Consider the following 13,863-nt stretch of genomic DNA (forward strand, 5'->3'; position numbering starts at 1 on the left):
ACCCCAACAAAGAGTTTTAACTGAAAAAAAAAGTTTTTTTGTTGATAAAAACTGCTCTTTCAGTGTGCACAATACAAATTTCTTAAATGGCTATATCTTCTTTTCCTTTCGGCTTTTCCCTTCAGGGGTCGCCACAGCGAATCAATATCCTCCATCTATCCCGGTTTTGTGCATCCTCTTCTCTCACACCAGCTACCTTCATGTCCTCTTTTGGCAGTTCAAGGCTCAGCATCCTTCTCCCGATATAGTCGGTCTCTCTCCTCTGGATGTCCAAACCATCTCAGTCTTGCCTCTCTGACTTTCTCTCCAAAGCCTCTAATATGAGTTGTTCCTCTAATGTACTCATTCCTGATCCTATCCAACCTGGTCACTCCCAAAGAAAACCTCAACATCTTCACCTCTGCTCCCTCCAGCACTGCTTCCTGCATGTCTTTTCTTCAGTGGCACTGTCTCCAGTCCAAACATCATGGCTGGTCTCACCACTGTTTGATACACTTTTCCTGTCATCATGGCTGAAACCCTTCTATCACGCATCACACCTGACATTTTTCTCCAGCCACTCCAGCCTGCCTGGACACGCTTTTTCACCTCTTTTCCACACTCTCCATTGCTCTGGACAGTTGACCCCAAGTACTTAAAATCCTCCACGTTCTTTATCTCTTCTCCCGTCATCTTAAATGGCTATATACCGTGTTAAAAAAAACGGAAATACTAACAATGAGTACCCTTGATTATAGATTGTTATCAATTTAAACTATCCTTTTGGTTTTGATTTTGTCCCTATTTTTTCCCTCACTATCTCGCAAAGCAATAATACCATATAGCTTATACATGTCAATATTTTTTTTTTAAACGTACACATAATAAATGCTTGTCAATCAGTGAAAGAGCTTACAGTATCACCCAGTAAGATCAACAAAATGTTAATGATAAAGCTGTGTAACGATGCTTTAATTATGTTGGTAAGTAAGTCTCTCTTGTCCATAACCTGATATGGATTTTATTGGCTGGCTTCATGATGCCACCGCAAGCGCGGCCTGATGGACGCTAATGTGTCGATCGGACGGCATCAGCAAATTTCTAGTCTCAAAATAGAAGCGTCAGTGCCACTTTAATTGGCAGAGAACTTGAAACCCGCTGAGCGATGGGACATCACAGGCAATCTGATGGACTCAGAGTAACCATGAGAAATGTGAGCATTTTATTGTTGTCTCACATATCGTGAGACACAACAAGGTGACTGCAATGACAACAGTGATGTACAAATGTGGAAAATGTGGCAGTATTGAGGGCTTGGAGGGAGGACAATAAAAAGGGCCTAGGGTGTCCACGTGAGCATATGTATATATATTTTTGTCATTCATTTGGATGCAGGATTCAACAAAGCTTTCCAAAACGAGACTGGCAGTCACATCAGAAAAAAGTTGCTGTCACTTTGTCGCCGCCAGGATCTATTTTTTTATCCTAAAGTTGTTGATACAGGAAGCACAACAGAAAAGGACAAACCAACATGAGCCAATGGACAGAAACATTTTCAAGCTAGTTAGCATGGATAAGACTAACAAGTGTGGGTGTGTAATAACAACGACACATGCCCAAATTTAGTGGTAAGCAGTCAGGGGTAGCGAGTCTGTCTCTGTTCACCAAAACACGATTAAACATGATTACCGAGTTACATTCACAACAAACATTCTAGATACAAATGTACTTGTTATGAGACATGCTGAATAGAGTTTTTTATCTTTCCAGAGACGCTCGACATTGTGATGAATCGTTTTTGAGGGTTTGTGTAATGCGAAATAATGCAGACTTCATTTGCTTCAGTGTTGTATTTATTTCACGGCATTGCGCTACAATTCGCTGGCCAATTTTATTTGTGTCGGTCAATTGCTTCAGCGATTTTCACTATTTGTTTTGGTTCATCAGAGAGGTTTGTACTTGTGGTTGTTGTCATGCGACTCAATTTCACTAATTCAACATAACGTGTTTACCTTGCAGACGACAAATATGAGCATATACGCCATGCACTTACCACTTTTCAGCTTAATAAATGTATTCTGTGTTTTATAAGTGTAAACAAAGGAAGTTAAAGTTAAATAAGATCTTTTTGCGTGGCTGAACTGTTCTTAATTTGTGTAACTTTATGAAGATTCCATTTGTTTTGGAGGAAGTGTTTCGTATCCTATTTGATAGTTTTTTGCTCTTCATGGTCTGATAAAATAAATAAATAAACACTGAGAAATTTCTCACCGAGCGTAGTTAAGTAGCATTTTCACTGAACACTTCTTTCAACTTAAGTACTGGTAATTAATTGGTGGGGATACGTTTTACTTTTACTTCAGTATTCTTCTCATATAGTGAAATTTTAGGCCACTCTACTCAACTCTTGGTGGTATAAAGAGGAATATTGTGGTGAATGTGTCACAAGTCAAGGTCTGGATATCATATGCGGGGCCTGCCAGATCCCAAAATGGCTAAAGCAGTGTCAAGTGAAAAAATATTGAAATCTATTCTTTGTATGTGAGTCCAAACAATGCCTCAAGTCATTCTTGGCGTCAACACTTTATTTTTGCAAATCGAAAGTGATTTATTATTATCCACCTTGTATGTAGTCTTTTTAATTCTGTTTATTATAATTGTTTTTAATTAATTGCGTCAATTGTCCTTTGTATATTTATTTTATTTGTATTGTTATTTTATTCAACTTATATTCAACCTATTTTACAGGGTTCTTGAGTGCCAATAAAGGGTTCTTTAAAAAATCCATTTTTCTTTCATCCTTTGCTGTTGTGAAATGTAAATTTCTCCACTGCGAGACTAATAAAGTAAAATCCAAATCATCATCATCATATTATTATTATTATTATTATTATTATTATTATTATTATTATTATGTAACACAACTGGAATTTTTTTGATTGTTGTTGAAACAGAATGCGTTATCAGAAAGGACAAACCAACAATATAACTATATAATTATATAACTATAACTAATGTAGTTAAACAAAGTGAGATGTGTGCGCGTGTGTGCATGTGTGCATGCGTGTGTGCGTGTCTGTGTGCGTGCGTGTGTGTGTGTGTGTGTGTGTGTGTGTGTGCGCGTGTGTGTGCCTGTATATGTGTGTGTATGTGTGTGTGCGCGTGTGCAGAATGAATCCACAGTGGGAGATGATTATATCTGACGATGTTTGTTGCCTTATTTTTGTAAAACTCGTGACTTGCATGTTCTTAACAAACAAGCTGCTGTTTGCGACTGTCAAAACCAACCATCGTCGACCAGGACCAAATTTATTTATTTTAGTTTTTTTCCATCAACACTCAGAGCAGCTAGAGGCTGACACACCGGCAGTGTAAAAAGGATAGATACCGCCACTTGTTCCTGCCAACTGCTGTTAAGCCACTGAATAGATGGACCTGAAAACCTGCACTCACCCTCACTCACCCATTTTTAATATGCTTAAATTTATATTTTATATTTATTTATTAATTTTTGTTTCTTGGACTTTTGACTTTCATAATTTTTTCATTGTAAATTCGGATTTTCTCCATTGTGTGACAAATATAATATATATTATATAATATATATAATATATATATAATATATAATGTATATATATAATATATAATATAATATAATTTTCTTATGTTATCTTACTCTGTCTGACTGGTATCATGGGATACTGAAGGGTGCTGAGGGGGATGCAAGGCGGCTCTCTCTGAGTGAGCACGCACCATTCACATGAGTTGCTATACTATACTTTACTATTATGTGTGAAACTTTTCATGAGTATCTTTGCTGAGAGAGCATGCAGACATACATATCGGGAAGAAAAAAACAAAGTGTGCGTCCGTGTGTGTGCGTGTGTGTGTGTGTGTGTATGTGCAACTCACACACACACACAGTGTGAGTGTGCACGCACACTCACACGCGCGCGCACACGCACGCACACAGTGTGAGTGTGCGTACATGCACGCGCATTGGAGTATTGCTGGCATTCAGTGAAGGTCAGGGGAAGTATCAATGACAGGAAGTCAGCAGCTGCCAGGTCCACGCCAAGTTATGAATAATGGACGGTAATGAATAACTATGCTGAAGAGACACCTGCCGACTCCTTAAGACCAGAGGAACTCTGCTCAAGAGAACTAAGGTCACACACATGGCCCTGCAACAACAACCGTTCGCACTTTTGCTCATTTGCACTGTTCACCTGTATTTTTATGATGTTAAGAATCTTTAAAATGACACATATTTAAAGATTTTCAAAGAAAACAACACTCTATTTCGTTTTGATGCTATCTTGACAGCGGGTTACGAGATCAGGCAACTCAAATGCTGAAGTCGAACTTTTCATCGGTGGGATATGTTAAGACAATTGGCTATACGAACATTTTTAAACATCATTTTGTTTTTCCTGGACTTCCTGACATGTCACACCCTGCCCGCCTTTACATGACGTCACATCCTGCCCGCTTTTACATGACGTCACATCCTATCCGTCTTTATAAAAGCATCTCCCAACACGCTCCATCTCTCTCTCTGTGGTCTTCCTCAACCGACCTCACAATGTCCCTGCTGTCTACAAGATTAAAATAATCTCTTTTGTTCAACACCTTGGTTCCTGCTGATTTTACTACCATCTTCTAACACCGTGAAGAGCCATGAACCAGAGGGAAGGATTTTTAACCCATCAGGGTTGCACACACTTCCAAAGTTTGCTAAACACGTGCAAAATATCTACTCATAATGTTTTATTTTGGATCATTTTTTTGAAAAATTCCAGTACAGCTTTACCTCACGAACTTTTTGTCTTACGAACTTAGCGTCCCGGTACCAGTATGCTAAGTTGTCCATTGCTACGTGCGGCTAAGGGTGTTTCTGTGTTGTCTAAGCTACGGTCTCAGGCAATAGAAGAGGTTGAAAAACGTCTGTTTGGATTAATGAAAAGCAGCTAGCAGGGGACAGTGTGAGTGAGGGTATTATCACCGAGAAATCACGGCAACTGCACTCTATCATCAAGAGGCAACTAACTACATCAACGACCACCACAAAGGCAAATAAAACGACATTATTATACGTACAGTACAGTTTACTTCTTTAAATACAATACAATAGCACATTTATTATACATAAAATAAGGTATACATTTTTGTAGAAAATTATGTTTTATGGGGACATGTGAACTGATTATTCTCATCTTAATGGTTTCTTATGGGAAATAAATGTTTGCTGACGAACTTTTCGCCGTACACACACTTTCTGGGAACTACAGTAAAGTCTCGTTATATCGATATCGGATATATCGATAATCCCGGTTATATCAATACTATTTCTATGCACGCACGGAGAAAATTACATGCAAACAGGGTCGGATATATCGATAGTCCCGGTTATATCAATATTTTTTCGGACTCCCTTGAATATCGATATAACGAGACTTTACTGTAATTAAGTTCCTAGGCTGAGGTATCGCTGTATTTGATTTGATGATCTTAACTCAGATAAAACCGAGATTATTATGTTGGTCGGCCTCAACACCAATCCAAGGACAACTACTCTCAGTGTTATATTTAATTCAATGCTCTCCTTTCAAATACACATTAAGAAAGTACATTGATTTGAGGTTTTTTTTCCCCACCTTCGCAAAATCGCAGAGACATCCCATTTCAGCTCTCGATTTGCTTCGTCTTGCCTCAGCTTTATTATTGCAATGTATTGCTATCTGGTCTTCCCATGTCTAGTGTCGAAAGCTCGCAGTTCGTATAGAATGCTGCAGCCAGACTGATGACGAGAACGAGGACCTTTGATAATATTACCCAAATACTCGCCAACTTCCAACGGCGACCGGTCCATTTCAGAAGCGATTTCTATGTTTTGTTACGCATAAAATAGTGTACGGCTTCGGAGCCTTCTATCTCGTTAACTTTGTCTCACCATATATTGTTCCCCAAACTCTTCATTTACAACGTGCTGGGAGGTCCTTGATTCAGAGAGCAAAAAAGAGGTCGGAAGGTTTTCTATACGGGGCTCCAATGCTCTGGAATGCCATACCCATGCAAATTAGAGCAGCTACCTTTGTTGAAGCTAAGGAGTTTGTATACTCCTGCAATTTGTTTAGTAATATATTTCTGTGGTTTCCTCTTTTGTTCCTTCCTCCTCTTCCCTGATGTGGAGAAGGGACGAGGTGAAGATGATCCATTTGTCTTTGGCAGGATTCTCCTGCGATCGTTACAGACATGATTTGCAATGACTGAGCTGGACAAGTGCTGGGTCAACCACATATTAATAAATATGAATTGATGACTTGACTTGAATAATTGGGTCGTAACCTTCATGTGCTGCCCTTCTGAATGAATGCTCAGGATTTCTTTCCACACAACACCAGTGTTACGTGCTTATATATGTATCATAAAAGCTCCAGCTCAGCCGACACCGTCTTGGCAAGCAATCAAGCAAAGTGTTGTAGTAAACATTTTAAAATGGTCACCACCCGAACTCCCCTCCCTCCCAGCCACTACCACCCCAAACCTCCAACAGGACAATCAAATTAAAGCACATGCTGTCCCGCACTCGAGTGTCAGCACGACTGAAAACACGCACACACACACACACACACACACACACACACACACACACACACACACACACACACACACACACACGCGCGCACACACACATAAGCTGTCACGTTCTGGTTGGTGACCAACAGGTGGCGCTGTCGGCACCGCCTGCAGCTGCACAGGTGTCGATCATTTCAATCAGTGGCAGTTAAAAGAACTCCCGGCACGACCATTCAGTGTCAGGTCATTGTCATTCGTTTCACCCTGTCAGGTTTTTTTCATCGTGTATGAGTTTTACCCATGAATTTGTTTGCTACTTTGTTGTTTGCGATTTTGTTCCTGTGGACTTTATTTTAATACAATTTGTCAAATACACCTTACTCCTCCCTCCTGCCTGCTTTTTTGTGTGAATAGAGTCACATTCATGTCTACGATAAGCCATGCCACGTCTACGTCAGGCCGAGACCCAACTCATCGCTGTATCCCGCAGGTGCAAAGGACTGGTCTCGTTTCCACCCTGTGCCAGGCCATGCACGTCCACGTTGGGCCATGCTTTGTTGCGTGATTGTTTGAATGAAGTCGCATTCATGTCCACGAGAGTACTGTATTTTGCATTGGGAGTGATTTCTACAACTGTCCAACTTGTTCCATATTCAGTTGTACATCTACCAAATCTACCAAGTTGACTGATTATTGAGCATACTAGGTGAATGAGACCTTGTGATTCAAATGGATTATATTATTCAATGAACTCTCGGTTTGCAATCATGGATGCTAAAATAACAGAAGTGAGCACAATTTGTCATCGCCTTGGCCAAAAGCAGTACATGCTCCACATCATGTAGTCAAGTTAGTGTCATGTACTGTAACTGTGGAAACGCTCAGTCAGCCTGATGTCACCATGGAAGCCAAACCTTGATGCACAAGATTGGCCAAGGCAGATTGGAAGGGGTCTTGGTGACGTGGTAGACTGAGTCAGAGTGGCTGGTTTGCTCAGGTGTCCAGATAGGCGGCCATCTGTCGCCGCTTGCCCCGCTAGACTCAGTGATACCTCACCCTGGGGTTCACATAGCTCAATCAAGCAATCAATCCTACTTTAGATAGCACTTTTCATCCAGAAAATATCAAGTCAAAGTGCTCTCCCACTCCACCGAATATACACAGATACATATCCCCACAAGCATGCCTATGCTCGTATGCACACATGCACATACGCCGCACATACACACAGCAGACAGACAGACAGACACACACACACACACACACACACACACACACACACACACACACACACACACACACACACACACACACACACACACACACACACACACACACACACACAGAAAAACACTGTATTTTCCATTTTCCTGGTGGCATATATCTACAACAAAACAATGTGTTTGTGTGTGTAAGTGTGTGTGTGTACGCATGTGTTTGTGGATTACATTTTGAACTAAACTATTATAAATATAAGGAAACTAACAACAATTTCATTGTGATTGTTAATCAATTTAAATGGGAACAGAAAGTAACAATATAGAGTGCTGAAACCGAAAGACACAGTTCACACTTAGATAAATGTGTTGTGTGGTCAGTCTGGCAAGGATGCAGGCATCAGCAGGAGTGCAGTTCTGTAACATTGCTACGGTGCAGCCTCCTTTACAAGGGCACACAATGTCTTCTCTTGGCATTTCTATCTTATTTTATTCTATGATAAACTTCACATGCAATGTCCAAGAGTTCTTTGTATTTGTCCAATGAGGTTATGACATTGGAGACACAAAGGAAGTAATCCCACACAACCCAAAAAAGATTGGAGAAAGAAGGGACAACAGAAAGAAAGAAAGATTTTGTGTGTGTGTGCGTGTGCCAGTTTGTGTGTGTCAACTCCATAAAAAAAAGTATTTTGGCGATTAGCCGCAATGTTACATGAGCGGTTAAGTAAATGGGTTCCTTGGTAACAGTAACCAGCCAACCAACTGAATCTATCAATGAAGAAAGTTGTCTGAGTGGGAGAAACTCATCGATGCATCTGCGCCTCAACTTCTCTTTCAATGAATTGAGTGCAACATATTCATGTAATCTTATGAGGAGTAGTTATTCTGCATTTTAGGCATACTGTACAAAGACACAATGTTACCTGCAGATTATAGTATCTGTAGGCAAAAATAAAAAAAATAATTTAAAACTAAATAAGATAATACAAATACTCGACAGAACTGATCACCCACATGGGAACCCAAAACATAAACATGAATACACTAAATTATTTTAAGAAATACAGTGATACCTCAGTTCACGAACTTAATTGGTTCCCAGAAAGTGTGTGTAAGGCGAAAGGTTCGTCTGGCAAACATGTATTTCCCATAAGAAACCATTAAAAATAGAATCATCCATTCCCAGGTCCCCATAAAACAATTTTCCACTAAATAAGCCTCAAAACTACACAAAATATACCTTATTTTATCCATCCATCCATTTTCCATAAAGCTTATTCGTCATTGGGGCACTCAGAGGGGGACACCCTGTATCACCATGTATTTGTTGCCAGCCAATCACAGGGCACACAGAGACAAACAACCATCGCACTCACTCTCACACCTTGGGACAATTTGGAGTGTTAAATCTGCCTGCCATGCATGTTTTTGGAATGTGGGTGGAAACCGGAGGACCCGGGGAAAACCCACGCGGGCCCGGGGGGACCATGCAAACTCCACACGGGGAGGCCGGAGCGGGAGGCCGCAGCAGGACTTGAACCGGCGACCCCTGCACTGTGAAGCAGACGTGCTAACCACTCGACTACCGGGCCGCCCCACCTTATTTTATGTATAATAAATGTGCTATTGCATTGTAATTAAATAAATAAACTGTACTGTAAAATAAAGTACTTTTATTTACCTGTGTGATGATAGTTGTCAATGGATGACGAACTTCCAGATTGCCTCTTGATGATATCCGAGTGAAGTTGCCGTGCTTTCTCAGTGATAATACCCTCACTCACTGTACCCTGCTAGCTGCTCTTTGTTAATCCAATTCAACTAAAGTTTTTCAACTTCTTCTATTGCCTGAGACCGTTGCTTACACCAGTGTTTTTCAACCTTTTTTGAGCAAGAGCACGTTTTTTACATTGGAATTTGTTTTAATAAAATGACACTGAATAGTATATTTAATTAAAATATAATTTCTCAATGTATTTATATTCAGTCAGTGTGAAACCTGGGCCTGTTTAGATGAGCACAAGGGCCTTCATCCAAAGTTTTCCGTTACCCCTTTAAAAACTTCTTCATGACTGTAATGACAACCTCTCACATGCATCAGTAAGTCTCTCGGAGGAACAAGGCAATCAGCTACGTGTTGCCACACGGTCGTATACTAAATTACCCTGCCAGTCTATATAGCACGGACACTGGACAAAGACTTAATTTTTGCAAAAAATAATGAATACATGTTTTATAAAATTTTAAATGAAAAAAAAGTGACATTAGATAATTTCTCCCGGCACACCTCACGGTTTCTCACGGTACACTAGTGTGCCAACGGCACAGTGGTTGAAAATGACTGGCTAAGGCAACACAGAAACACCCTTAGCCACACGTAGCAATGGTCGACTTAGCATACTGGTAGTGGGACGCTAAGTCACACAAACGCATACCTCGTTCGTGTTTCTCGATGATCTCCGTCTTCTGCTCGACCGTACCTTTGTTTTGTGTCCTCTTCGGCTGAACACTAGCCTGTGGTGGGTTCTTTTTCGGTCCCATAATAGCAGTATCCTTGATAACAAACCACGTATGCACTCAAGGAAAGGGATGATGAAAACTAGTCCGCCAGCCACCGACCGTGTAGTTTTGTGTTCTTCCGCCGAAAACTAGTCTGCCAGCCACCGTGGCGCTCCGTGTGGTTTGGTTGGTTTGCCGAAAACACCCAGTTCATATGCCAAGATTATAGTCTCACGAATTTAATGTTCGTAAGGCGAACAGTTTGTAAGCTAAAGCGTTCGTAAGCTGAGGTATCACTGTAGTGTGGTTGTATTCTTACTATCCAATGAAAAAGTAAATCCATCTATTTTTTTAAACCACATATTCCAGCTAACTTGGTACAAAAGGCAGACTACAACCCTAACTGGTGGTCAATCAGTCACAGGACACATAGAGAGACGAAGAACCATTCACACTCTCGTCCACACCATCACTAAGTAGGAAATGATCTCACGCTGCCCACAAACAATACAGGCAAGTGTACCACTACACCAGGGGTGTAAAAATCATGTCAGAATCATTTTTTTGCCACGGGCCACATTGTAGTTACGGTTTCCTCTCGAGGTCCGTTATGAATTTGGCAACGTCATTAGAATGTTTCATCTACTCCACATATTACAGATAGAGCGCACTACATATTAATAAATAACTAGTTTTCAAATTTGAAGTAAAAAATAACAACTGTTATTGTGGTTTACATGGGACAATTAGAAATTTTGGTTCGGACCTTAGCAAGCATCATGGAATATCACAAGTTGATCATGGCAGATTTGGCCTTGACTTTGAAAGCTGTGTACTACACTCATAAACCAATTGCATTATTTTACTATTTTATTGTAATTCATTGTAATCCACATGTCCTCATTAGACTTATGCGTGAGCTCGAGTCTATCCAATGTTATTTTGGGTGAGAGGCAGAGTAGGACCATGACTGGGCGTCAACCAATAGCAGCAATCAGAATCAGGATCAGCAGAAAACCTTTATTCGTCCCACAATGCATGTTATGTTACTGTGAAATGTTCTTACCACACCGATAGAAAAGTAGTTGTTGACGATATTGTAAGGTACCGGGTCACCCTTCTCCTCCTTGTCATTAGGCACTATATCAATGTTCCAGCGGTCCAACACCACCTCGATGCTCTGCTCAATGTCGCATAGGAACTTTAGCAAACTGCTTCCCTCGTATCCTGACAACAACACACATTTTGTTGGATTTAAATCACATGTATTTTTATTATTTTGGTGCGGTGGGTTGGGGGGTTGCGATTGGCTGGCAACCAATTCAGGGTGTCCCCCGCCTCGTACCCGAAGACAGCTGAGATCGGCTCCAGCAACCCCCGCGACCCTAATGAGGAATAAGCGGTATGGAAAATGAGATGAGATGAGGTTGGGGGGTAGTCGGAGGATCAGCATATCGCTCTTATATGTGGAATGTGTTAAAACCAAACTACATAACTGGGAGTAATTTTCTCAGTGTGACAATCCAGCGGGTTGTTGGTGGTGAATTTTAGGATGTAATAACATGAAAATATGTTGATTTTTCTGTGTTTTTTTGTGGGATTCCATATCCATATATCTACCTAACTACCTAAGTATAATGTTTCTCTCAATAATTCAGGTTGACGGCAGACCCATGTGGGCCCCGTAGGTCTCTCATTGGTAACAGCCAATCGGTGTCAAGAATACAATTTCTGTGTTCTGTGTTGCACAACTAGACACACAAGCAAATACAGAAAACAATCTGCAGCATTGAGGTTTTGTTTATCTCTCAAACATAACAAGAAATGTTAAGCATAACCCTAAAATTTGGAAATACAAGTGAGTTTTGACAATGAGAGTAAAAAAAAAAAAAATACATACATCATTTCAAGTACCGTATTTTCCGGTGTATAAGGTGCACCGGAACATATAGTGCACCCCCAATGACTGGTGTATTTTCAAACTTTTTTTCCATATATAAAGTGTACCAGACTATAAGGTGCACCTTCAATGAATGTAAAAAAGTTTTCCAAATATAATATATAAATACAGTGTGTATAAAAGTTTTCCAAATATAAGGCACACCAATTCATGTTACGCACTGCATCTTCTACAGAGGTATTTAGAGTTGGTGGGATTTAGAGTCCATTTAACTTCACCATTTTTGGATTTTTTTTTCAAAATCTCTGAATTTTCACATTTAGCACATTAAGTGGAGACGAGCGGTGAGGCAGCAGCCGGCTGAGCCTCACCATGGATCGCACAATCACTATGCTAACTGTAGTGGCTTGCTCTGCAGTGTGACCGCATTGCTGTCCCTCTGCATATCGCGATTAAAGTGTTCAAAAGCTTTTAGTATATGAACTAAATTTCTACAGTTTAGCTGGGGTATCTAATGTACAAATAAATACTGTACTGCAGTGTTTATTTTATTTTATTTTGATCAAAACTGTGTGCTTAGGTGAGGCACACAGTTCTCCTGCCTCATAAGAGGAGGCGCTGGTGATTACTGATTCTTCTTGCGACTCCTCGGCTGCAGAATAATAAAATTAGTGACAGCAAGCTACAGTAAACAGCAAGTTAAGTGCAACTATCCAGTCATTTTTTTGTGTTGCTTGGCGTTATTTTCAGAATGGTGGATTACATATCTAAATTGAAATAATTTTCTAAACTGGACTTTCAATCGACGCAGGAGATAATTAAAGGAAGGCCAACATTGGACTGTATAGCTCACAAAGGTGAGGAATCTCCTGGACAGCTTCTCAGCTTTTTGGCCAAGAAGGATCTCATTGAAACTATTCCTGAAGTGACAAAGTTGCTCCAGCTCGTGCTCACTGTTCCAGCAACTACAGCATCAGTGGAGCGGTCATTCTCAGCACAAAAGACTGAAAACATAAAGTCAGAACAGGACTGATCGAGGACGACTTTCTTCACTGGCAGTGATCTCCATTGAGACAGAGATACTTGGACTTCATCTATAAGTAAAGGTAACACGATAATGTTTTTTTAATGCTTTTTTTCTATGCTACAGTTTGTACAGTATATAAAGAATGCTGACATGACATTTTAAACGAAACACGTTAACGGTTGCCAATCAAATGGTGAAAAGCTACTCTGTGGAGTTCATATGTTTGTAAATCTGACTGTGATGACGTCAGTGCCTCACCAGCCATGAACATCACCCCACGTCACTGGTGTAATTCCATCATGCGCATGCATTTCATATTTTCCATGGATAAATTTACCAACGAGAGTTTGCATTCAGCACTAACAAAAACAAATTTGCTCCATAGAACGTTCCAATACAAAAGTTTCACTGAAAGTAATGACTTTGCCTGTGTAATATAGCATGTGGGGGTCTCACCTCCCCCCCAGCGGAGGCAGCGTGCCAGGTCGTTGCCTGTCCCCAGTGGCAGGATGGCTACTGGGGGGTGCCGGGCGAAGTTGGTCTTATCTGGAGAAACATATTTCTATTGTGACATTTGCTTGCCGGTGACTGGGCAGAAAACATGAAGAGATTTTTTTGAAGGGGTTAGTTTTACATTTTCAAAAAAGGTTTGGAAGTTT

The 13,863-nt window shown here is 40.5% G+C and overlaps 1 protein-coding gene across 6 annotated transcripts in view; it reads right to left on the reverse strand.

Annotated features, from left to right (window-relative positions):
- The window catches only part of dgkg (diacylglycerol kinase, gamma), a 122,707-nt gene that overhangs the window by 60,907 nt on the left and 47,937 nt on the right, over positions 1–13,863 (reverse strand). For all 6 annotated transcript variants that reach the window (XM_089002821.1, XM_089002817.1, XM_089002819.1 and 3 more), the window contains 2 exons: positions 13,661–13,750; positions 11,344–11,504 (listed from right to left, as the gene is read on the reverse strand). In XM_089002821.1, the coding sequence (XP_088858947.1) occupies positions 11,344–11,504; positions 13,661–13,750 (251 nt within the window). The remainder of the gene's footprint in view (positions 1–11,343; positions 11,505–13,660; positions 13,751–13,863) is intronic.

Source organism: Hippocampus bargibanti, linkage group LG08 (assembly GCF_051943395.1).
Source record: "Hippocampus bargibanti isolate YZ-2025 linkage group LG08, ASM5194339v1, whole genome shotgun sequence".
Lineage (NCBI taxonomy): Eukaryota > Metazoa > Chordata > Actinopteri > Syngnathiformes > Syngnathidae > Hippocampus > Hippocampus bargibanti.